The sequence below is a fragment of the Dromiciops gliroides genome, chromosome 3 (assembly GCF_019393635.1).
Source record: "Dromiciops gliroides isolate mDroGli1 chromosome 3, mDroGli1.pri, whole genome shotgun sequence".
NCBI classification, from domain to species: Eukaryota; Metazoa; Chordata; class Mammalia; order Microbiotheria; family Microbiotheriidae; genus Dromiciops; species Dromiciops gliroides.
Window position 1 is genome coordinate 594,786,569 of NC_057863.1, and position 27,182 is coordinate 594,813,750.

The 27,182-nt window shown below is 39.7% G+C and overlaps 1 protein-coding gene across 2 annotated transcripts in view; it reads left to right on the plus strand.

The window, feature by feature from the left end:
- The window catches only part of RLF (RLF zinc finger), a 111,175-nt gene that overhangs the window by 58,095 nt on the left and 25,898 nt on the right, over window positions 1-27,182 (plus strand). Inside the window, exons 4-6 of one of the 2 annotated variants that reach the window (XM_043997161.1) lie at window positions 448-580; window positions 1,924-2,126; window positions 23,384-23,520. In XM_043997161.1, the coding sequence (XP_043853096.1) occupies window positions 448-580; window positions 1,924-2,126; window positions 23,384-23,520 (473 nt within the window). Of the gene's footprint in view, window positions 1-447; window positions 581-1,923; window positions 2,127-23,383; window positions 23,521-27,182 lie in introns of those variants that run through there. The other variant, XM_043997162.1, reaches the window with a different exon arrangement.

The window sequence follows — 27,182 nt, forward strand, 5'->3', positions numbered from 1 at the left end:
CACTGGTAAAGTGCTTTGTCACCCATAACATACTATAACACCAGATATGATGATGATGATTCTTTGGAAGTTACTTTTATATCGTTACAGCCACATAGCATTCATTGGAGAATATTGGTTTGGGGTAACAGCTTGGTGCTACCATTAAAAGAGCCACAATTTCTTAAATGCTTCCTGGCTTATTGTATTGCTTTTATTTTGCTCTAAAACCAGCTCATTGAACTGCCTATGGTTTCTGTGCTGTGGTACTGTAGTTACACAAAAACAAACAGGATACTTTCTAAAGCCCTGAGGGACCTTTTCCTCTGTTTTACACTGGAGGCAAAAGCACTTGGCATGCACAATAGGTATCAGTGCATACTTCATTGTAATTGGATAAAAGGTATGGCCCTTTTCAGAGCCGGGGGTTTTAATTTTGTGTTGACTGGGTTTATTTTTGGCTTGCAGGACTCACATGATGCTTTGTTGGAATTTGGAAATAATAACCTCCAAGTCTTGGTTGATATTACCAAAGAAGGTGTGTGGAAAAATCCAGTCCTTCTTAAAATCCTGGCTCAGCAACCGGTAGAGGCAGAGGAAGGTAAGTGTTGGCGTTTGATGAAGTACTTATTTGGGAGGTAATAGTAACTGAAACTGAATGAGTGAAATTTTGAGAATTTCAGTATTGCACAATTTGTCATAGGATTCTCTCTAGGGAATTTGATGTGATTAATTTGATTTTATTGTTTACATATTAATATCATTCGTTAGTATCTGCATGTTAAATTAGCCTCTGTAAATTCTAGTCACTCCTAAGTAGTTTAGGTTGGTGATTTTTCAGAATTTTACAGCTTTTGTGTTTTACGTGACACCTTTTACAATTTTCTCCCTGTGGATAGAGAGGCACTTTCAGCCAGTAAGAAGTATTAAAATGAAAAATTAGGCTTTGCTATGAAAGTGAAGAAAAAATTAAGAAAAAAATGTCTTTCAATTATTAGCTTATCTGAAGGATTCCCACCTTTTTTAAACTGGACTCCTGGTAAATTATTGTTGGGTATAATAGGATCATAGAATTTAGCATTAGAAAAACCTGTAGGCAACATCAAATCCCACCTTCCTTAATTTTACAGATGAATAAACTGTTCCATGTTTTCTCATTCAAGTAAAATGCACACCATGTTCTAGAAGAGGAAATCCATAATTTTTTATACAGCTGCTTTTTACATATCCACTCAATAAGCATTTATTTTATTAAGCAGCTGCTATATGCAGGCTCCCGTGGAAGACAAATTAAAGCCAGGTTTGTTTTCAAGGAGACAGTCTAGGAGATGTATAGAATCTATAACATAAGGTTATAGTGGCCGTGGGAGAGACATGTACAGAATGTTGTGGTCTTTCAGAAAGGAGGACTGAGGAACTCTTCATGGCGGAGATGGCATTTGTGTTAGGCTTGAAGGGAAGGGTAGAGTTTCATCAGACAGAGATTGGTAGGTAAAAGGTGGGAATTCCCTCATCTCAGTCCTCCTTCCCACTTCAGTGGATATTAGCACATCTGCCAGAAAGTTAGGGAATAATCCATGGGAGAAGATGATCAAAACAATTCATTTTACTAAAAGCCAAGTTATTCTCTTGAAAAGCTTGGGTGAACTAAAGAAACTTCTGGCCCATTTAAGGTATCATCTATACATTTAATTTGTTCTTGATTGTTCTCTCTCTGTCTCTGTCTCTGTCTCTGTCTCTCTCTCTCTCTCTCAGATCAGTGGTGGCTTTTGAGACCAGATTAAATATTCTTATCATAGCATTTGGGTTTCCTTATCTTGCTCAAATACTAACATATCAAATTCCTTTCCTTGGGCTAATGATCTCTTAAACTGCCTGAGCTACAATTAGACAAGTTAGAGCTTGTTAGTCAGTTATGAAAACATGTTTCTTTTCTTTCCCTAGCCAATAGATTTATTGCACGAGAAGGACCTTCCTTTCTGCAGATGCGAATAAAACACTTATTGAAGTCAAACTGTATCACACAAGCTACTTCTTTGTCAAAACTATGTGCGGAGTCTAAAGAAATTCCCAATGTGTCATCTTTTCGCCAAGCTTATATCACATGTTTATGCTCCATGTTACCTAGTGAAGACGCCATTAAGGAGGTCAGTAAAGCATAATTCTTATTGTTGTCATCCACACATAGGAAATTCAGATGCAATTTAGTAGATTATACTGGATATTGTAGCAGAATTTTGTTTTTTAAATAAATGAAAAAAATCAGTAGACTTTTCCATACTCCTTAAAGTGCAGAATACTTTCTTAGCTGTTTGGCCTATCTCTCTGAATGTGTGTGCATCTGTGAATGAGTCACTTTGAAAGCTGGTGATAGACCCACCCTAAGATGTGCAGGTGTTTGGTTGGTTTGCATTAAACACCTTAAGATCTTTAAGGTTGATATTTTTTTTCCTATATACGCTAGTTTCTTGTTTGGCACATGGAGATGAATACTAAACTACCAGCTCTGTAGGTAAATTAAATTAAAGGAATAAGTAGTGATTTGATCCTAAGTTTTTGTGTTTTCAAAGCATTATAACTATATTGGTCCGCAAATATAGACTGCAGCCATAAATGAGATGGCTGGTGGGGGTAGAAATAGGTATGAACTGAAAAATAACATGCTCGGGTTTTCTACAAGCCAGTTTTAAGGGAAGAGGAGGTAGAATGTTGTCTATATTTAAACCAATACAGTGTGTTTAACTTGGCAAGTAGTGATTGTAATAGTCTAAAGCCTATATCTACATTAGGAACTCAGGAAAAGCATCTTGACTATGACTAGTGGTATATTTATTATAATCCAGAAATTCTTGGTTTTTTTGTTTGTTTTGCTTACATTGGCATTTGGTTCTTGGTTTGGCTTTTTTTCCCCTTTAGTAAAAAATTATATTTTTTAAAAAGCTATCCAGTCATTTACTTGTAGGATATAGGAATATATTTCTTTAACATTTAAAATCACAGAAATTTAACACAAAGTTAGTATGGGAATTTTCAGTTTCATTTCCATCAGGCTGTCTTTTAACATTTTGTCCTTTTAAAATTTACCATTTGGTTTTTTAAAATTCCCTTCTTTAGTTCTTACGTATAGGTGTAACTTACTTTATATAGGAATCCTGATGGACTATAATATGAGTCTTTATAGGTATTCATTTGATACTAGAAATAGTAAAGGAGTTGAGGACAGAAGTTGAGGCATAGTGGGCCATTTTCTGTTATCAACTGAAAACATTAAAATTGTATTGAGGCAAAAGTTAATATGAGGAATTTTGAAAAATGTGATTTCTTTGGTCTACCTAGAATTGATCATTTGACACCTTGTGAAATTAAGAAAAGAACATTGAATTGTGAATCTGGGTTCAAATCCCAGCTATAACTCCATAAATAAAAACTCTTGGTGACTGCATTAAAATGCAGCTATTCTGTTGCAAAAGTCACTGGTTTGCTTTCATACAAAGCATATTACATAGATTTTTAGACAATCAAAAAAAATTTTTTTAGACACTTTTTAAATGGTGTATTTAAAATTTTTCCCATTTATAACCTCACTTGAAGTTGTAAATTAATCAATGAGTATTTGCTAGGTGTTAGTCACCGGAGGGACTTGAGCTGATGGGAGAGAGGGTCTCTGAAGTTAAAAGATTCCAGGTACAGGTGATGACCAGTACACAAGCACAGAGATGGGAGATGGAGTGTTGTATGTGAAGATCAGAGAGAAGGCCAGTTCCATTGGATCACAAAATGGGGGATGGGGGGGAGTGGTAATAGCTAACGAGGCTAAAGTTATGCTGGTGTCCATTTGTGTAAAATTTTTGAAGCTAAACAAAGGAGTTAATAGTTTATTCTGAAGGCAATAGGAAGCCCCCTAAAATTAATTGAATGGGGGAAATCCATGGTCATATTTGCACCTGAAGGAAAATTACTTTGGTAATGGACTGGAGTGGCAAGACTTGAAACAGGTCAATTAGGAGGTGGTGCAGCAATTTAGTTAAGAGATAATGGGAGCAGCTAGGTGGCGCAGTGGATAGAGCACCGGCCCTGGAGTCAGGAGTACCTGAGTTCAAATCCGGCCTCAGACACTTAACACTTACTAGCTGTGTGGCCCTGGGCAAGTCACTTAACCCCAACTGCCTCACTAAAAACAAAAAGAGAGAGAGAGATAATGGGGGGGGGCAGCTAGGTGGCACAGTGGATAAAGCACCAGTCCTGGGTTCAGGAGTACCTGAGTTCAAATCCGGCCTCAGACACTTGACACTTACTAGCTGTGTGACCCTGGGAAAGTCACAACCCCAATTGCCTCACCAAAAAAAAAAAAAAAATGAGGGCTTGAACTAAGCTGGTAGCTGTTTGAGAGCTGAGGAGGAATTGGATTCATGAGATACTAAAAACGGCAGCAAGATTTGACAACTATTCCTTTGTGGGTTCAGGGAGAGGAAAGAGTCCAGGACAGTGCCAAGATTACCAACTGTGAAAGGGGAGTGGGTTAGAGGGGATGATAATTAATTCATTTTTGAACATGTTAAGTTTTAAGATGTCTCCAGGACCTTCAGTCTGAAGTGTCCAATAAGTAACTCAGTGATGTAGGACTGAAGCTCAGGAGAGAGACTAGGATTGGATATTTAGATCTGTACAGATGGTGCTGCTGAAGTTATCAAAACAAAGAGCCTAGAAGAAGAGAAAATAATTTATAACAGAACCTTGGGGTTCACCTCCTGTTAGATGATTGAGACATATGATAAGCCAGCAATGGAACCTGAGAGCAAGTGGTGAGACAGAAGATCATGTTGTGGACAGGAGACATCAGCCCCATGAAGGCCCCAAAATGAGGTTAGTGTTAGACAGTTGTAGAGCTCACTTGAAAAAACAGAGTCAGTGTCTGGTACTGTTGTAGTAATTTTCTGCCTGCTAGTTTTACTTCGTTTGATTCAACTCATTTTTGGGGGATCAGAAATATTCTTGTAATGACAAATGTTTCTGGGGAGAGCAGGACTTTTGAATAATATTACAATCTGATGATACACTTTTTAATCGTTGCTTGTGCTTTGAATTTTGTTTTAAAATGTTGTATTGAGAGGGTTGTGGAAAATTTTTACCTAATGTTATGTTTGCAGAATTGTTACCTAATGAGTAATTTAATGGCCTTGGAACACTTGATAGAAAATAATTGCGATGAGTTTTAATGTCATCAGTAATGGCATATATGTTTTTATGCAGGTGAGTGACATAAAGAAAGCTGTGAGTTAGAGAAGTCAGGATTAAGGTAGAGGAGGAAGAGAGATGTCCAGAAGAGAGTCCAGAAGATGAGCTGGAAAAGAATTCTAGGAATTCATATTGGAGCTCTCCAAAAATGGAGTTCCTTTTCCATGAAGGTCTTCAAAGAGAAGCTTTAAGCTAGTTGTCATTGCTATTGTAGATGGACTTCATGATTTGGATATGTTTAAATTAGATGATTGCAGAAGCCCTTTCCAAATCTAGGTATGATCCTGAGATCAAAGGGTCACTTTTGATATAAAATAAAATATTCTTCAACAAATATTGAAAATATATTTCATCTCTGTATTTTATGGTCAGGCAATGAGGGGAAAGAATGTGAAAAGGGAAGCTGTACTTTCAAAAATATCTAAAATTTGAATAAAAAAGTAAGGTATTAAGGACATTTTTATTAAGGGCTTACTCTGTTCAAGACACTGTTTTAACCACTGGGGATACATACAAGCAAAAAGAAATATATAGGTCCAGAAAGTCAGGAAGGGAAATTAAGACAGACCAGATTGGGTCCCTCTACAAAATGGAAGTTCCAGGAGAAGAGAAGGGGGCAGGGGGGGGACAAGTCTCTCATAAGGATATTCTAGGGTGGGCAGACAAGAGGGATGGTATGGGTGAGGAAAGTTCTGAGGTAAGCTCCAGGATGAGACAGCAAGTAGAGGCGTGGTTTTAAAGTCCAGGACGACATGGATTTTCTTTTGTGTTGTTGTGGTTCTTTGTATTTACATTGTTATTTCTTGGCTTTGCTTACTTCAAATTGCATGAGTTCACATAAGTCTTTGCTTCTGCATATTCATTCAGCACAGAAATAGTCCATTACATTGATGTATATCACACTTTATTTAGCTATTTCTCAATTGAGGGATATATACTTTGTTTTCAGGTTTTCAGAATAGTGTAGTATTGTGGAAGCTGAGAAAAAAAGTTTTTCAAATATCCAGAGAAGGGACAGATGAAATGTATCAAATGCAGCAGAAAGATTTAGGAGTATTAGGACTAGGGAGCAGCTAAATGGCACCAGTGGCCCTGGAGACAGGAAGACCTGAGTTCAAATCCGGCCTTCAGACACTTGACATGTACTAGCTGTGTGACCCTAGGCAAGTCACTTAACCCCAATTAACTCACAAAAAAAGAATTGGCACTAGGAGATGGCTTTTGGATTTGACAATGTAGTTAGTTTTGACTTTTGAAAGAGTAATTTCAGTAAAACCATTAGGACAGAAGCTTTATCACAGGGAGTTTAAGGAAAGGAATAGAGAAAAAGAATGGGGTCGGGGGTAGCTAGGTGGTGCAGTGGATAAACCATTTGCTCTGAATTCAGGAGGACCTGAATTCAAATTCAGCCTCAGACACTTGACACTTACTAGCTGTGTGACCCTGGACAAGTCACTTAACTCTCATTGCTCCGCAGAAAAAAGAAAAAGAATGGGAATAAATACAGAGCACTTAAAAAAATGTAATTTTCTAAACTTACAAAACAGCAAAAAATGATGAGATATTTCCATATACGAAGTAGAACAGAAAAGGAGGATTATATGTGAAACTGAATTCCTGTTCCATACTTAAAAAAACCCCAAGGTATATAATAAATTCAATCTTACTTTTTTTTTTTTTTGCGGGGCAATGGGGGGTTAAGTGACTTGCCCAGGGTCACACTTATCCAGTGCTGTAATCCAGCGGCGCCACCTAGCCGCTCCACAATCTTACTTTCAAAACTGACCCACTTGTTGTGTTTTTTTCTTTCTGAACTTTTCTGTTTTCTATTAGCGTATATGAAAATGCTTCAGTGCCTTTTCTATTTTGGCAATACTGACTCTCCTCTGTCCTATGCATTCCCCTAATGATAAAAAAGAAAAATATATGCCTTGTACAAATCCACAGCTTTGCCATGTCCGTGTTATATGCCTCTTTTTGTATCTTGAATCTTCTCTCTCTCTCTCTCTCTCTCTCTCTCTCAATTTCTTTCTTTTTTTTGTGGGGCAATGAGGGTTACTTGTCCAGGGTCACACAGCTACTAAATGTCAAGTGTCTGAGACCGCGATTTGAAACTTAGGTTATCCTGAATTCTGGACAACTTTGTTTTATTTAAAAGCAATGTTGATTGTGAACACCTATAAAAGTTTCCTTTGTGACCTCAGACACTTAGTGTCTCTGTTTCCTTATCTGTAAAATGAGGAAGTTGAGAGTGGATGGTACCTAAGGTGCCTTCCAGGTATCAGTTTCTATAATTTTAGGCACCATGGTGTGCTGAACAAGGCATACACATGCTAGAGCTGGACAAGTTGTACCCAAGGAAGTTGGACAAGAACCTGGAGAGTATGATGTCTCAAGAGTCTTGGAGATGAGACCATCTTGAAGTAAGGAGTTATTTTTCAGTTGTGTCCTAGTCTTTTTTATTTTTATTTTTATTTGTTGTTGGGGCAATGAGGGTTAAGTGACTTGCCCAGGGTCACACAGCTAGTAAGTGTCAAGTGTGTGAGGCCAAATTTGAACTCAAGGCCTCCTGAATCCAGGGCCGGTGCTTTATCCACTTCGCTACATAGCTGCCCCATGTCCTACTCTTTGTGACTCCATTTAGGGTTTTCTTGGCAAAGTGGTTTGCCATTTCCTTCTCCAGCTCATTTTACAGATGAGGAAACTAAGGCAGACAGGGTTAAGTGACTTGCCCAGCATCACACAGCTAGTCTGAGACCAGATTTGAACTCATGAACATGAGTCTTCCTGACTCCCAAGTCCACCTAGCTATCCTTAGAAGTAAGGAGTACTATAATCATAATTGTCAAATGCTATGAGATATGAGAGGTTATAGAGGATGAGCACTTGGCTGTGGCGGAGGGGGCAGGGTTTGAGGGGTTGGTTACTAGTTACCTTTGAGATAAAAATTTCCATGGAGTCATGAGGATAGAAATTGGGTCAAAAGGAGTTCATGAGAGAACGGATAGTGAAGAACTAGAGACATTGGGTAGGAGATAGGCAGTATGCCAGAAAATTGACTACAAGCTTGGTGGGGAGAGTAGGGATTTTTTTTTTTTTTAATTGGGAGGCTTGAGCACATTTGTAGGAAAATGGAAGAGCCATTAGATAGAAAGGGATGTTGGTGATGATGATTTGTATTTCTATGGTGCTTTTAGACTTACCAAAGCTCTTGAGAGCATATTGTTTCTTTTTTCTGAGTCTCATTGTTTGACTGTTCTGTGTGTACAAATCCACAGCTTTCCTGGCCCTCTTTTATTTTTTGCTAGACTTAGATGAAGGCACAGGTGAAATGACTTTTGATTATATGGAAGTATCAATAATGGTGCTTGCACATAGAAGTTCAGTACATTTAGCTATCTCAAGTAAAGGATAGATTAATGGTTTATTAATGGCAGCTGAAGCAAGATATTAAAAGGACAGAAAGAAGTGGGAGCAGTTCCCTCTTTTCCTGAGGTAGAAAAGCGTGAGTGCTTATGCTCAAAATGTTTTTTATACTGGTAGAAGATCTCCCAGTGTATGGCCTGATTCTTTGAATTGTCCAAGTATGTTCTACGGTTGGAGGTCTGAGGCATAGAGGTATAGCTGGAGAGCTTAAAGGGAAAATATTAAATAATTGCTGCAGGAAATCAAGGAGTGTGGAGCAGCAGGTTTTGTGGTTATATACCACAAATGTATTCTGATAATTCAGTTCAATTCATGATTTCCTGTAGTATTACACCAATAACATCGGGAGTAATTGAAATCAGTTTGATGGGCTTTTTTCAGGGTTGTGAATTAGTGGTCCGGAAGAAAATGTAACAGTGTCAGGAGCCATGGGGATGTTGGGTCATTGTTGTATCAGACATTGAGGTCCAGGCTGGGAATGAAATGGTAGGCAATGCTTGGGTTGGTGAAATTGTTCAAAAGAATAGGAGATGAGGTTATGGTTGGGGAAGGTCATGATTTTGGTAAGAGTAGGTTCAATTTAAATGAAGGATGGGAGAAATTGACCAAGATTCCAATTACCGTCTTCTCAATTCTCACTTTCTTCTACCTCTTTTCAGCCTTTGTCACTACTGATCACTCTCTTCTCCTTAGGGCATCATGTTCTCCTTGGTCTTCCTACCTATTTGATCCAAATCACATCTAACGATGTCGAATGGAGTTCAGTCCTGGGTCCTCTTCTCCCTCTGTACTACTTTACTTGGTGACTTCATCAGCTCCCATGGATTTAATTACCACCTCTATGCTAATAAATATCAGATCTATTTAACCAGCCTGACCTCTCTACTGATCTCCAATTTGGCAAATCCAACTTTCTTTCAAACAAGAGATGAGTTTATTTTGTATATGTTGAGTTTCAGGTGTCTACTGGACAATTGTGAGGTAAGGGTTGTCAGAATGAATAATCAAATCAGAAATTAAAGAGAACTCTAGAGCTTCCAGCCCTAGATCTGTGATCTTGTGAGGTAAAGAATAGCCAGTTGCTAAAGCCACTGAGAAAATTGCAGAGAGAGAATCAGTAGAGTATAGTAACAAGAATGAGGAGAGGGTGACAGTGGTCTTTCAAAGAGAAAATGTCACCAGCACCAAGCAGATGGGAGTTCCAGAGGATATTCGGGAGCTCTCAGGGAAAGAGAATTGCTTTTATTTGAAAAGGGTTAAAAGGCATCCTGAACAAAAAGTGAGGGTTCACTTTTGCAAGAAGGTAGAAATAATGAAGGCTGTAGAGGAGCCTGCTGCGAACACTGAGGTTTCTGGGTAAAGGGAGTAAGTAGTACTCTGTACATGTAAACTCTGCAAACTCTATTACAAGGGCAGTGTTTTCTTTCATGCATATTGTTTCTTTTTTCTGAGTCTCATTGTTTGACTGTTCTGTGTGTGGTTTCCTCTCTTTCCTGGCCCTCTTTTATTTTTTGCTAGACTTAGATGAAGGCACAGGTGAAATGACTTTTGATTATATGGAAGTATCAATAATGGTGCTTGCACATAGAAGTTCAGTACATTTAGCTATCTCAAGTAGAACAATGGGCCAAATATAATGAGTTGAAATTTGGTAGGGGTAAATGGAAGGGTCTGTACTTGGATTCAGAAAATGAATTATACTGGTATAAGCTCAAGTCTAGACAAAGTTTCATGTTAAAAAGTTTTAGGAATTTGATTATACAAAAAACTGTTGGAATAAGCAATCTTAAAGTATTTCTGTGTAACAAGCATGTGTTAAGTGCCTGTTGTTTACAAAACACTAGGAGTAGACTTGTTCTGCTTGGCCCTAGAGGCCCAACTGGGTGAGAGTTGCAAAGAAATAAATTTAGGCTCAAGATAAGAGAAAAACTTCTGAATGGTCAGAGCTGTGGAGCATCCACAGAGAATGAGTTGCCCTTCACAATCGATATTCAGTCAGAAGTTGGATGATCATTTGGAGATGCTCACTTTGAAGATGAGATTCCTTTGTATACATAGTTTGGATTAGATTCTTTCCAGCTTTGAGATTTGTTGTTGCTATGACTACGGTTGGTCTAAATAGGGATACAGTTGAGAAGAATGTTTTAGATTTTTTGATGCCTGGAATTGGTGAGTATACTGTAAGTATCGGTGACAAGTTTACAGTAGGAGCTGGAAGATTGCTCAAAAACCAGAAATTGGACATAAAAGGAACCATCAGAAATTACCTTGGCATGGGCAGGGTATAATAAGCTTGGCCTGCTCACTGCGGAGTGTATTATCGGAGCAGTGTGAGCTTAAGATTGATCTAAATTGTATAGGGTCTTCAGAGTGAGAAAGAGGACTGATGTGGGTACCCCCAGAGGGGTTTTTAAGCAGAAACTATCTTTTAGGTAGAATTGCTTTGAGTTTGGCAACATATGCCAGAATGGGGCTGGGGAGAGATACCCTGGAGTCCTAGAGGCTTTTGCCTCCGTGTAATCCCTCCACATTAAGAGGCTCCACTAAAGAGGTGGTAATTGAAATAGAGAGGAGAGGACAATTCTGAGAGAATTTTTTAAATTTTTTTATTCATTCATATATATATATATATATATATATATATATGTAAAATGTATGTATAGTGTGTGTGTGTGTGTGTGTGTGTGTGTGTATTCATCTTCATTTCCATTTATATCCCCCACATCCATCCAACAAGCTCATCTCTGACAAAGAAATAAAAAAAGGAAAATATGCAGTTAAGCAGAACTGGCCATTGAATTCACACAGTGATGTTACTGGTTGTGTTCTTCATCCATAATACATAACACCACTCTATTGGCGCCCCCCCCTTCCTGCTCCCCAAAACAAACAAACAAAAAACCTTCTTGATTTCCAGTATGGGCTTTCCCACTATACCACATGGTTTCTTTGGTTTGGTTGGATCCATATTGATCACCCCAGTAGTATTTACCTTCTTGTGCTAATTGTTAAGCAAAAAATTCCCCATCCTTTTTTCCCACCAAATCATTAGGCCAATAACACTTTATTTTTTGAAGGCAGCAGGAAAGTTTTTGGTGAAATGTTAGGAGTCACTAGGCTTAGATTAACTAAAGTTTCAAGTTAGTGATTTTTGTATAGTAAAAGAAGGATAGAACTAAGGAGAGTTCACTAACAGCTGAGGTCAGTAGATCAGTTAAGTTAAGCAAGCAGCTGGGAATAAAGCAGTGTATATTGGCACCTATGGGTATCAGAATAATGTGTGTATGTAACAGGAAACCTCTGCTGGGAGTCCATTGTGCTAGAGATACACAATTAGGATTAATTGACTGAGTCAGCTGGAAGCCAAAACACTGAATCCTGTTCTGCTAAGGGTGGATCCTTGCAGGTCTGAGAATAACAAAAGTTTCTAGTCTATAAGTGCTTTTACTAGTCACTAAGAACTTTCCTCACAACACTGTGGAGGAGGATAGTGCAAGAATTACTCCCATTTTACAGACTAGGAAACTAGGGTTCAGAGAAATTAAGTCATTTCCCCAGTTATATAAATAACCGAGGCAGTCCTCAAACCTAGGTCACCTGACTCTAAACCCAGTGTTCTTTCCATTACACTGCTGGTAGGAGGCTGACCTAGTAAGGAGGAAGAGTTTAGTCTAGAGGAAGGCTGAAGTCTCCTTTGTACATGGCAGAAATAAGATAACATTGTTTATTTGGTGAATTAAGTGGTGGTCTGAGAAGGATAATTCTAAGCCTTAGGGATGAACATTTATTAACATAGAATCTTTGATGCTGGGATACAGTTACTGTACTTTTTTAAAATCTTGACAATGACACAAAACATTTGGGAATGTTTTCTATAGGGTAGAGTATTTTTTTCTTGGAAAACTAAAATGAACACAAAAAATGGAGACAATCTAATTGTAAGATTGGGCTGCCATTGGGTGGCTGTAGTTACTAAGCATCAAAGGGAGAGAGACATTCTGGATTCAAAAAGAAATAGACAGCAAATAAACAGTACCTAGTCTTAGTCTTAGCCCCTTTGGGATAGAATCAGTCTCCAGCTATAAATGATAAACAGAAATACAATTCTCTAAAGGAACCAGTGGGCATTTTTTCAGTTTGGAAACAAAAAGAAAGATAACAGGAGGCTACACATGTTATGGGGAGAACACTGGACTCCAGTCCAGAAACCTGCATTTGAATCTCCTGTTTTTTCCTCTCTCTAAAATGAAAGCTATTAGTTGATGGTAAACTGATTTTTCACAACTGTCCTCTTAAAATACAGTATCTCTTTAGTCTTTGTGGGAATTTCAGGGCTCAGCATTCCACTCACTGTGGGGCCCCAGAATCCAAACCTTTGGAGCATTTTGCCTGCGAGGTGACCTTGGTGGTGTCAACGTCGCCTCTTGCATCCTGGTAACAGCATACTTGTCTTCTATGTAACTGTGCCTGCCTTCCCCAAGGGAGGCAGGGGAAAGGGGACCAGGCTTTTCATTTTAAGCCTGCATGTAATTGGAGAGTATCACATTTTAAAAAGGATTAGTCATTTGCCACACCGTGTTTGTGATTCTGCTGGTCTATAGAAACATGAACCTTGCCTCTCCTCTTTTTTCTCTCTTCAGTGGAAGTGGCAGGTTGTTTGGATTTGGAATTATTCCATTAATCAGCACTGGCCATAATGCTTACTGATTTTAATAGACAAAGAGTAAGCCAAAAATAATTTGAAGCCAATGCTGTTCTCCTTTTTATTTCCTGATGTGTGCCTTTGTCCCCTGGTGAGTTTATCTTTTGGCAAGGTTCCCTAGTAAAGGTTGTCCTGTCTTTTAAGCTTTCTTTCCCCTCTGGCCCCCTGTAGCCATTGGCAGAGTGCCAAATCCACGGGTAAGATTTGTTAGGTAAGAAAATTTTTTTACAGGTTCTTAATCAAGGGAGTAATTTGAGATAAGACTGACCAATGATCTGCGTCTCTGGGGAGGAGAGCAATGTGATAACTGGCATTTATAGCAGGGTTTGAGGTTTGCTGAATATAATTTGAGCTTTGTATACTACCTTCTGAGATGGGTATTTAAAAGTCTTATCCCCATTTAACAGATGAAGAAACTGAGGCTCATAAAGGTTTAATCGTTTGCCCACAGTCACATGCTTAGTATGAGGGGTAGAATTGGAACCCAGGTCTTCCTGACTTCCAAATGTAGCACTTTGCTGGGCAGTAATTAAAGATACTTTGCTAGTGTCAAAACAAAGCCCGGGTTGGGTATCATGAACTTAAAGTGTCTATATTACTTATTCATTGTTTTTCCTTTTATACGGTTATTTCTCTTTCTCTTTCTAATTCTGAATTCAGTCCACTCCCACAATTATGTTATCAGGAGAAAAAAAGTATTAATGCTTTAAAGACTCTTATTTCCCTAATCTTAGGGGCATTCCTTTCCTCCCCAGCCACAGGAAATATATAACTTAAAAGCACTTAGAAAAAGATAAACTGTTTCCAAGTACAAATGGGAGAGGATTGTGGCGGAGGCGGGGGGGGGGGGGGGGGGGGGGTAGGGACAAGTGGGGAAAAAAGAGGGAAAAGATGTAGGAGTGGAGGTACAGGTCCTGATATTTTCTCAGTGTTCCTCTTTGTTCGTGTTTCTGCTGCATTTGATACTGTTGCCTCTCCTCTCTTCCTTTTGTACTCCCTCCTCTGATTTTTCTTTACAACACTATCTCCTAGTTTTCTTCTGACCTGTCTGACTGACTGTTCCTTCTCAGTCTCCTTAATGAGGCCTCCTAGATGTGGTTGTATCCCAAAGCTCTACTCTGGGCCCTCTTCTCTTTTCTTTACACTGTCTCAGTTGGTGACTTCAGCTTTCCCCCAAACACTTTGCCAAATTTTCTTATTTCTTTCAAGGGCTACTACCATTTTTCCAGTGTCTCATGTCTAAAACATTAGCATTGTTCTCAACTCCTTACTCTACCTCATTCCACATATCCAGTCAGTTGCCAAATTCTGCTTTTTATAAATCTTTTCTTTTTTGGTGATGCAATTGGGGTAAGTGACTTGCCCAGAGTCACACAGCTAGTAAGTTGGCAAGTGTCTGAGGCCAGACTTGAACTCAGGTCCTCCTGACTCCAGGGCCAATGCTCTATTCACTGTGCTGCCTAGCTCTTTATTCGTTTTTGATTTTTTTTTTTAAGTGAGGCAATTGGGGTTAAGTGACTTGCCCAGGGTCACACAGCTAGTAAGTGTTAAGTGTCTGAGGCCAGATTTGAACTCAGGTACTCCTGACTCCAGGGCCAGTGCTCTATCCACTGGGCCACCTAGCTGCCCCTGCCTAGCTCTTTATAACTTTACAAACCTCTCTTCATTCTCACCCCTTCTCTCTCTCACACAGCTTTTGTTCAAGCCTTCATCAGCTTTTCACCTCAACAATTACAATAGCTAATTGGTTTCCCTTTCTGTGATCTACCTTCTAAACTGTTGCCAAATTGCTATTTTCTAGAGCAAAGGTCATATACCATGTTAGTCCCTTGCTCAAGAAGTTTCCATGGCTCCCTATTGCCTTAGGATACAATACATATTCCTTTTGTTTGAAATTTTAATTCCTTCACCATATGGATTCATCCTCTTTTATCTTCTTGATTTTGTTACATATTCGAGCCAAAGTGGCCTCCTTAATGTTTCTTTAACAAGAAATTCCTTTCTCTCTACTTTTTAACAGGCTGCCTCTTCCCCACCATGGATAGTATGCTTTCCTTCTTCATCTTCAAAAATTGAGATTATCCCTGGTTCTTGCCATGTACCTAACCCATCTTCTCTTCCTACCATACAGTTCTCTAATAACATCTCTTATTCCAGGTCTTTGGAGTTCCTCATTGTTTTGTGTGATGCCTCCTGCTCAGAGTTGACCTTTCACCCTTCCATTACCCTTCTGTATGATACACATCTTTCTGCCATATAGTAACACTGGCAAGATGTTAATATTTTTTAAATGGGCCTCTGCTTTCATTGGAATCCTGAGGTCAGTAAAAGAACTTTGCAATTTCCTGAAAGCAGTCCAGCATGCTCTCCTTTCTTTTTTCTCGAACTCTGGACCAAACTCGTTCGTCTTTTACTGGCTATCCCAGATACATATGCTATTGGAAAACTCCACAGAGGATGATTCATCCAACTGCACATTGAAATCTGGGCAATAAACATTCTTCATCCACTTGGTCTTTCCTATGGGGATACACAGGCCAAACTTGTTTTAGTGATTACAGCTCCCTTTTAGGAGTCTCAGCAATACTTGGGGCTTGATGCAGTCAGTATAATGTCATCCACAAACAGGAGCCATCTAGAGGACCTTCCTATCCATAGGGAATCCAGTTTTTCATAAGATTTTTGCAAACAAGTTTATATTTTAACCTGATGTTGCCTTTGGCAGCCATTTCTTTCCATTGGCAAGTAAGTCTTATGTGCGCTAAGGGATTTTTCTGGACTCTCCTGCTGTGTCAATTAACCATAACTGTTACAAGATATTAAAATATATTTAAGAAGACTCAAATGCCAGAGCCATTGGAGAACAATAGAAGACTTCATGTAATCGTGTGCACAGTACACAGCTATGGGAAAATCTAGTATATTTGACAAACCGTATATTAAAATGACTTTCCTACATCCTTAAAAACTATACACTTGACTTTCAGTAGGTTTGGTAGTACAAGAAAGTAGATTATGGTGCTATAAGTATTTAATATTTTTTCTTGTTTTTATCATCTTTAGTCTGGCAAATGTTAATTTGCATAATTTTGCTGGTTGGTTAAAGTAGTCAATGAATTTTAAAGTATTATATTTTCAGCATTATTAACCTAAAAAGATTAACACTGACTGGGCCAGTTGTTGTTTTGAAAGGTTCATGAAATAAGATTAGATTTGGCATCAGTATGTAGAAAGAACCTTTTAGTGAGCAGCACAAAATTAATTACCCAAAATAGTACAGTTCCTATGGTTTTAGAGGAGATCATCCTTCTATTTGGGACTGATCTTCAAAAAAAAAAGGAAAGACCTTAATCTGGGACTGGAAGAGTAGGTGAATTTGGCCTAGTGAAAGTAATGGTATCTCACATCTTGATAGTGTTTTAAGATGTGCAAATTAGGTCTATTCTAGACCTGTTACAGAATAGGAGCAGTGGACTGAAATCTGAATTATGGAGTGGAAATAAAAAGTGCCACCATGAATTGTTTTAATTCACCTTACACTTTTCAACGTGCTTTAACATGTCACCTCATTTGATTGTTATCCTTCTTTGATATAGTTTTTGTCATCTATCCCCATTTTTTCCCTGCATGACCAAGAGTGAGGCAGAACAGATGGACAAGCAAAATGTCAAAAGAGAGAGGGGACAGCTAGGTGGCGCAGTGGATAGAGCACCAGCCCTGGAGTCAGGAGTACCTGAGTTCAAATGCGACCTCAGACACTTAACACTTACTAGCTGTGTGACCCTTGGCAAGTCACTTAACCCCAATTGCCTCACTTAAAAAAAAAAATCAAAAACGAATAAAGAGCTAGGCAGCACAGTGGATAGAGCCAAACTCCAGTTGCCTCACCCAAAAAAAGAAGACGACCTTTAGTACATAGTGTAGTTTCTCTGTGGGAGGATTTATATGAAAGGATGTAAGAAATAATCACCTGGGATGAGAAAGCATGGATTTCTGTTGTTGTCTCCAACCAGTCAGTCCACACCGATGAGATTAGAAATCCATTGCATGGCCCATTTCGCTAATTAATACATAGCTAAATATTTACAGTGTAGACAGATATATTTTAAAACTTAAAAGGATTTGTGATTAATGTTTTGTTGATGTGTATTTTCTCCTGACTGATGTAGATCTACTTGTACTTGAATAGACTGTTGTCTGGAGTTTTGTCAGAAAACCAGTTCTGTGCACAGGGGGTCATCCTGGCCACTAGGCATAAAATAACCAGAAGTGATTATTAGGAGCAGATTAATAATTCAGACATCCCTTCCCACAAATCTGAATTAGTGTGAGACTTTACTATAAATGTCTTCTTAAATCAACTTTTTATTTCTCATCTATTTATTTCTCAAGCCATTTAAACACTTGAGACTCAGTTTCCCCATCACTAAAATGAGGATAATATTTGTATTATTTATTACATAGGGTGGCTAAAAGAATGACACTTTTTAAACTTTTAAGGGCTATGTAACATGAGTTATTAATTATAATTATTATTTTATCAGGAAGTAGTTGATTTTTCCACTTAAAATCCAACTTGATCCTTAGTTTCTTTAGCAGCAAAATGGTGTTAATAATTTCACAAGGTTGCAAGACCCAAATGAAGTAATGTTTATGACAGCACTTTGAAGAGTGTAAGGTGTTAGAGAAAACTAAAGTGGTAGTTCTTATTATCATATTGGTCTGAATGTAGGCCATGCTTTTTCCCCAGATCTGATTGTATAAAACGTGAGTGCAGCCTTATAATTGCACTCTTAGTACCATAGGCACAGCTTAAGCCTCGCTGGTCTCCCTAGCAGCAGCAGAAGCAGTAGCAACAGCTTCCCCACCGGCCCGCACACCTGCTGAAGGAGCCTGTGCCAGACGCCCCTGCTGCTGACACTGCAAGGTAAGGGAGGCAGATCCCTCCCGCTTACACACTGCATCAGATGACTTAATGTATGGGAAGTGCATTGCAATCCTCAAAGCACTATACAGATGTCAGCTGGAGTAGAATTAATACCATTGTCCTTGTCTTTAGAGATCAGTTTAACTATGGGACCTGTGAACTCTCATTTCTTCTCATCTACATTCCTGAGTCTGACTCCTAATTGGGCAGTGATAGGGGATCTCAGCAGTGTGTTCCCCTTTTCCTCCCAGAATAAATACTTCAGTAGAATGAGGTGGGTGAATGACCCCAGAGCTATTGATGAGATGATTTAGTCACAGAACAGTCAGCTGGACCAGGGAGTGGATCCCATAGAGGAATGGTGTCTCTAAGCCTTGAAACTTGGGTAAGAGCAGATAAGAACAACCTGTCTGTGGTGTTCTCATCTTCAGCCACAAAAACACTTGGTGAAGTTTTGGAATCCTTAGTCTTATTCTCCAGAATGGATTAGCAGTGGGAAAATAACTTTACTAACCCATTTTCTTCTTTATTAAAGATTTCATTTTAGGGCTGTGGCATATAGTTTGGGGCAGCCTATATTCGGACCAATAGGATGCAGTTATACCCTGCATAAAACAGGCCCAACCAACACCATTTCTCAGGAATATCTTTAATCTGTTATGACCAAATTCCCACCTTCATGTTGTGAAGCTATTGTAACATTGAAATTAGTCTGTCAGATGTTCTTTCAGTGAAAGTTATAGTTTCTTGTAACCATTTGACACCAATTCTAATTCTAATTCAGATTTCAATCCACAACTCTTTTTCTTGATGTTCTGAAACATCTTTATAATGTTCTAGCAAAACATCTTTGAGGTGTTGTATTGTAGCCCTCTGTCAGCTTTCTGAATTCTGGCTTTCTCCCTGCATGAAGTTTTGGCTGGGTTTGCTGTGGAACAGCTGTTTGTCCTAGCATGGTAGTCTCCATTTCATTCTTTGGCCAGTGTTTGGTGGGTCCTCCTTTTAATCTTCCTAGTCCATCCAGCCATAGATTTGATCCAGAAGGCTTGATTGTGCCAGAGTCTTACTAAAATGACATCTTCATGGTGTGGCATATTCTGTCAATGACAGCTTAAACCGAGCCTCCATTGTGTCTTTGGGTTTCAAACCTCAAAATACTGCTTTCCTTCCTTCTATGTGTTGCCCTTGATTGAAAAACACTTTTGATCTCCTGCCGCATGGTTCGCTTCGTGAATGTAAACTTCTTCAAGTGGTTAATTAAATTTGCTTCTCTGCTTAAGTTAAAATCTTGCCTGCCAGTTTGGTTATTTTACTATTGTTAGTGTTTTCATTGGGCACTGTTTTTAAATTAGGAGGTATCCATATAAAAGTTTTTGTCTTAATTTTTTTGTTCCAGATTCATAATTTTTATTGCTGTAGGGAGCTCCCAGACAAGAATATTCTCTCTTACCAGTAGTTTAGCAGCTACTCTGCATCTTAGTCAAAGGGTTGCCTAGGACCATGAGAGGTTATAGGACTTGCCCAAGATCACACAGGCAGAATGTATCAGGTGGGACTCAAACCCAGATCTTCCTGGTTCCAAGGTGGTCCACTACACAATACTGTGCTGCAAATTTCTTGTAAAGATGAAGTGATTTAACTTGATATTTGTACTTTAAGAAGTAAAAGACATCATTCAAAATGTAAGTTATTGTAGTAACGTTGTCTCTCTCCTCCCCACCATTATCATTCTGTACTTATTTTTCTCATAACTAAAATCTTCAATAAGACTTCTGAGCCAATCAGAAAGTTATCACAATGCTCCATGCACTTTTTCACTTAAAAACTTAAAAAGTAAGTACCTTTCAAATTAAGGATCTCTTTTTGACCAGACAACGTTCCTTTCTTATCTTTTTAACCAGAGAGCAGAGATAGGACTATAGTTTTTTAAATGGCTTAGTTCCCCTTAGCCAAGTCATTCAAGATCAATTATTGTTGGTTGAGAACAAACCCATAACTAGAAAAAGTTTTAGAAAGAAGTTTGTCATCCCACAGAGGAGAGAGCTGCAAAGGGGGTAACCCACTTCTCCAGACACATTCTATATAATTCAAACAAAGCAGCAAGGAAACAGTCATATGATTGGCCAGCATGGAAGCAATTTACAGATAAAACATCTAGAGTGATTAAAATCTGTATCTTAGGAAAAACTGGAAAGTCCTTGAAAGGATCTTTGGTTCCCCTGGAAGGTTGGGGGGGGGGGGTCACGTTAGCCTGGATGTCATGAGTTAAGCATTAAGCAAATCTGGTCTCTAAGCAGCAAGTCTGTTCTCTAAGCCTTACAGGGCTAGGTTCAGACATTACAATAAAGTTCTCTTGACATCGTTCATTGCAGCCTACTGCCTGACAGGGCCTGCATTAGAAACTTGCACTAAGGCTGGCTTCATCACAAGAAGCAAGGACAAGCATGAGGCAGCAATCCCATGTAGCTATTTACTTATAGCAAGAGCCCATGTCTACTACAGACGACAGCTGGGACCCACTTCCAGGAGCAGCTCTGTGGAAATGTGGAGATTTCTCTCTCTTCTCCTTCTCTCCTCTTCTTTCTTCTCCCCCCACCCCTCCCTCCCCCCCAGCTTCCCATCAGAACCTGACCATTCAGGGGAAGCTAAGTTCATCTGTTCATGTATGGAAAGCTCCAAAGCACTCAGGAACTTGTCAGGTGACTCATGGCATGATCCCCTGGGCCCTGGGAGTACAACAGAATCAGGGCTGGGCCTCCTTGGTTATTTGAATGGGCACCTTGAGTCAGAGCTCCTATGTTTCCCTTTGCCTTTCTACCTGGCCCCTTAGATGAGGTAACTGGTTACTTAAGGGTAGAATATTGTTTTGTAGGGTTTTCTTAAAGGGGAAAAACCCAGACACACACACACACACACACACACACACACACACACACACACACACACATCAGAAATTTAAAAAGACATCTCACTTAAAAAAAAAATTCTCCAAGTCACCTGCCTAGATGCTTTTCAACAGCATTAGTGACTTTACGTTGTACTTAGGAGAAACTAATAATTTTTTAGTAGCCTTTAAAAAAATAAAAAGGACGGGGGAATGAAAAAACAGAGGGGAAGAGAGGCAGACCTGGTAGTCTTGCAGAGTGCATAGTGTGGGAAACCTAAAGGGGCCCCAGTGGGGACCGAACAGCAGGATAGTGACCAGCCTATTGCCAAAGTAGGGGAGGAGCGTGAGGACATGGCTCACCTCCAGGCCCATAGCAGCATCCCATTGACAGAGCCCTTTAGGATTTACAAAGCACTACCACAGCAGCTATCTCATCAGTCAATCAAGTAGTTATTAAGCGGTTTACTATGTGCCCTGCAGGCATTTGATGAAAGTGCCTTATCCCAGGAGCTTTGTGTGAGGTAAGTAAGGCCAGCTCCTGTACAGTCCAACAAGTTCAGTGATGGCCCAAGGTCACAGAGCTGGGATTTGGACCCACGTGATAGATCACAGATCCAGAGTGAAAAGGCCCAAACTCCTCATTTTCTAGATGAGGTTTCTGTGTCCCAGAGAGGTTTGGTGACTTGCCCAAGGTCATACAGGTAGGCAGGAGGAGAGGTGGACTACAAACCTGGGTCCTCTGACTCTGGAACTAGTGCTGTTTTCCACTGTGCCAGACTGCCTTTGATTTCATTTGTGTAGGGAACTCCCTGGGGAAGGAAATCCCTCTTCCTCTGCAGATTGGCCATTACTCATCACATAGTCTTGGAGAGTTGGGAGGAAGATAGGAATGAGAAGCTTAATTGCTGTCCTCATTGCCACAGAGTCAGTATTTGTCAGAGCTGGGACCACAGATTTTCCTGACCCCGAGCTCTCTGTCCATTATACCACACTATCTTATGCTGCCCCATCTAAATCATCTGACTACTAAATTGTCAGGTGCTCTTCTGGCTACACACTACAGCCTCTTGGTTATGAGGAAGAATCAGTAAGTAAAGTGAATCATCAGGGTACTTTATATTAGAAATGGAAGCATAAATAGCACTAGCTTTATATTGCAGATTTAGTACTTGAGACACAGTAATGAGGCTATATTTTAGCAAAATTGTGTCACTACTAAGGGTTGACACCAGTCATTTAGAGAAGATAAATTACATTCACCATTTTCTTTCCTAGGGAAAGATGTAATATATTTTAGAAAATTTTTCATTACAAACAGTTAATAATGTAAAAGGTTTAGTATTTAAAGAGATTAAGATTTAATAACCTGGAAACTTGACTTACCCAGAACACTGCATTCCCCAGCGATGCCAAGTAAATGAGGTACTGCCTTATTGTTGTTTGTACTCCAGGCAACAGCTTCTCAAAGGTCCCAGGTTAGCTCAGCTGCCAGCAGTAATAGCAGTGGGCCAGGTGTTTTGTTCATATGTTTATAACCACAGTAACCTTTTGAATAAAGTACAAAGAAGGAACTTCAGTTGAAAAGAACCCTCTTCAAACATAATATGATTTGTTCCAAGTCTCTGAGAGGTATATTAAAAATTAGTTTACCTGGAGAAGCAGCCATGATGTATAGTGAGTAGAAAGCCATTTTTGAAGTCAGAAAGACCTGCATTCAAGTTCTGTCTGTGATCACATACTGACTCTGTGGCCCCAGGCAAGTCCCTTAACCTGTCAATACTCCAGGCAATTTCCTATGACTATCAGTTATAAAACAGATGTTATTCTGCCTTGGTGAAGAGATTTTCCTCACCAAGAGTCCTCTCTACCAGTGAAATCACAGGCTTGGTTTCAAAATGCAAAACCAAACAGCCAACCCCCTCAAAAGCCTCCCCAACTCCCTCCATTTTTTTAAAACTGTCTTTTATGTCCTTGGGAAAAGGGAGGGGGTGGTGGAAAGGGACTTGTTTTTAGCGTCTCTACTATGACCTGCCTGCCCCATGGAGCCTTTTCCTTCTTGTCTAACACATTGAAGCCCCAAAGGATTAGCTTATGTTGGATTTTGCCCTGTTAACCAGCTAAAGATTTGGGACCTGTTGTAAATGTTATAAAGAAGCTTCACTTTGTACCAAACTTGTTCAGGAAAGTCACCATTTTCTTTTTGACTCAGCCATCTCATTTTTGATAGATTGCAAAATTGGACTGCAAGGAAGTGCTAGACATCATATGTAATCTGGAGTCTGAGGGTCAGGATCACACAGCCTTTATTCTCTGTACGACTTACCTAACGCAGCAGCTGCAAACTGCAAGTGTGTGTTACTCTTGGTGAGTATCTTTAGTTTTTATTCCCTTTGCTTAATAATACATAGAATAACATTAAGGGGTCACAGAAACTGAACATTCTGCTAAATTCCAACCCAAGCTCTAGGGAACTCGGGATGATAGTATATAACATTACAGAAAGTTGCTGATTGAATGGCAAGCACTGTTGGACTCATATGGTCAAGGACTCAGGTAAAAGTGAGAATTAGGGGATATGTAAAATATAAACTGGATTCTTGCTACTTGGTTTATTGAGAGTTCCTAGCACTAACTCTGGGTTTCTTTTCACCTGGGAGGGATGTCTTGTCTTATATCTATAGCAGGCAAGGCCCTGGGGTAAGTTCTCAAGATGCAAAACTAAAACCCAATTCAATCCCTGCCCTTACAGTGCACATATCTACAAGTTGAGGTAAACTGGAAAATGTGTACAAGTAAGTACAATGCTTAAAGCCCTCCCCTCAGCCTTCTGTTTGGTGTAAGGCTTGCATGGATTTAGGATTTTGCTCCTCCTAAATCACTTCGGATAATCTCATAGAGAAGTATTTGTGTACCTGTATCTCCTTCTTCACTGAGTGCTCCCACCCCTAGATTTTAACCTCCTCCTGGACAGGGACTATTTTTGTTGTTGTTGTTGTTCCTTTGTCCGTGTATCCGCTGGTGCTTTGCACAGAGCCTACCACATAATTGAGGCATTTAAGAAATGTTGATTTAATTCAGTGTTATCAGAACTATGAGAAATCCATCTTGTGTATTCTAGGAGAATTTGAGAAGGGAGAGAAACCATGAGACCTAGGAGAAGGTAGGGTGGTAGTAGGCCTTGAGAGTGAATCAGGGAAGACTTATTAGAGGAAGTGGCATCCCAGCTGGATCATTAAGAAAGAAAGCTGTTTCAGTAGCCAAAGGTGAGGAGAGCATATATTCAGGCTTAAAGGATAACTGCAGGAATGTCCAGAGGGAAGTGAGGCCAAGATGTAGTGGTAGTAGTAAAGCTTGACTCAGCTCTAAACTTGTATGAATGGGAGGTTAAATAAGGCAAGTTGAAGGTTCCTAAATGCTAGGTTACTTAAGGTCAACCCCTTAAGTGAAGTCCTGTGCGGATGCTTGTTTCTGCAGTAGAGTCAATCATTAGGTTTCAGGCTATTGTGGAAGTGGAAAAAAGCAAGTGTTTAGGATGTTCTTTTAATGTTTGTGTATGTCGATTGAGTATCGGAGATTCCTAGAGCTCAAAGGGATCTTTGAGGCCATTGAGGCCAACTCTGTCATTTTTTTTTCTGGGGTTTTTTGGTGGGGCAGTGAGGGTTAAATGACTTGCCCAGAGTCGTACAACTAGTAAGTGTCTGAGGCTGAAACTGTCGTTTTAACTGCCTGTTATATGCCAGTGACTGCTTTTGAGGAGATTGTGGTCCAGTGACAAGCACAGCATGCATACAACTGTGAACAAACACGGTGGAAACAGGATACATTGGAAATAACAGAGGAAAGGTTCTGGCATCAAGAAGGATAAGGATCCTGTTTGAGACAGGATTTGAACTCAGATCCAAGCCCAGCATTCAACCATCTTACCTGTTAAAAACTCTTAATTGGCTAGCTGACATATTCAGTTATCAAATGGTACTAATAACACTAGGGCTACAAATTTGTTTTCTGTACAAGCCATGTGTTGTCTCCACTTCCCAGCTCAGGGATTCTAATAATAATAATTGTTTCATCTTGTCCAAGACTTGTTTCATCTTGTCCAAGGCTTATAGTCTGGTCTAAGAGGTAAGAATCACACGTGAAATTTAAATAACAGTGTAAGGTAGTCTGTGATATGAGTAGCACAGGGAATAAGAATGCCAAAAGAGTTTGCAGACATGTACAAGAGGTGAGTCATTATTGGCTCCTGTGGCCAAAGGCAGCTTTCAGGAAAAAGGTGGCACTTAATTTTAACTGGGTCAGTAGGTTGTATTTGAATTGGGTAAGTTGAAAGCCCAGGGCCAATCAGACCACAGAGAAAAGCAGCCTGATCAGTCAACAAGCATTTATTAGGCTCTTAATGTATGCCTGTCATTGTGCCAAGCGCTAGAGATACAAAGAATGGTCAAAAACAGAGCTCAACATTGTAATGGGGGAGACAGTGTGAAAATAACTAGGTACGTACAAGACACACAGAATAAATAACAATAATCTGGCAGGGGAAAGCACTAGCAGGTGGGGGATTAGAAAGCTTTCTTACAGAAAATGGGCTTTAAATTGAGTTTTGAAGGAAGCTAGTGGAACCAAGAGATGAGTGTCAGGGTGCATGGGGTTCCAAGAATGGGAATCGGCCAGTGCAAAAGCATGGAAGAAAAAGAGTGTTGTATTTGAGGAACTAGAAGTAGGCCAATGTAGCTACATTTTTGGTTGCATTTGGAGGAGAGTAAGGTCTATAGAAGGCACCAAATTATAAAAAGTGTGACAAGTCAAGCAGAGACAAGTAAAAAGGCTCTTGGAGTAGTGGAGGTGAGAGATAGTGAAGGTCCAAGCCAGAGTTATGGCAGCACGAATGGACAAAAGGAGGGGGCATATGTGTGTGATGTTGTAAAGGCAGAAAGGACAAGATCTTTGAATTGGAGAAGTGAAATGAGTGAAAGTCTGCCACTGAGGATTTTCAGCTATACAATTGGGAACGATTAGTGGTATCTTTGATGGTGTAAGATGTTTGGAGGAGGGGAAAGGGGGATTTTGTGGGTGGGAGGGGGAGCTGTGGAGTTCCTTTTTGGGAACTTTTGAGTTTGAATTACCTACAGGAAATCCATCTAGTTCTTAATATCCAAGAATCATTTGGACAGAGGTAACTAACTCAGGAGAGACACTAGGACAGGAGTCATCAGAAATGATAACTGCATCCATAGGAATTAATGGGATCACTGAGTAAGCAAAAAGAAAAGGACTCCCACTGTTAGTGAGGCTGACATGGATGGGAAAACTATCCAAGAACATTTAGGAAAGAGCAGTTGGACTGAGCACTTCCTAGTTGCTTACTATGGGCCAGGTGCTATAAGAGGCAGGAAGTGATCAACAATATGAGATGCAAAAAGATCATGTAAGATGAGGACTGAGAAAAGACAATTAAGAGATAATTGGCAACTTTGAAGAAGACAGTTTCATTTGAATGATAGTCAGAAGCCAGACTGCAGAGGCTTTCAAAGAGAATGAAAAATAGAGACATCAAATGTGTACAACTTTCTCAAGGAATTTTAGCCTTGAGAGGGAAAGGAATATAGGATGTTAGACTCAGGTAAGGGAGAAAATGTGTACATATTCATTAGCAACAGAGAAGGAGCCAGTAGATAGAACATTAAAAAGATAGTAGGGACAGTTTTCTGTAGAAGTCTGGAAAGAATAAGATCAATGTATCAAGGGGTTGTCCTTGGGAAAGAGGACCCACCTATTGGCCTGAGACAAGAAGGAAGGAGGAGATGATGTGAGCTGAGGGTGGGAGAAGGGCAAGTTCTTCATTTTCTCTGTGAAGTAGGAGATTCAAGGCCTTAGCTGAGGGCTTCTATGGTGGTTGAAGAGGAGAGGAGATTTAGAATAGCTTCTATGGGCATGGGACAGAGTTGAATAGGGGAAAATGTATTGCTTCCTGCAGTGAGGGCCCAAGTGAGATTAGACAGCATAAATCTGTGCTGAGCCCAGTCAGC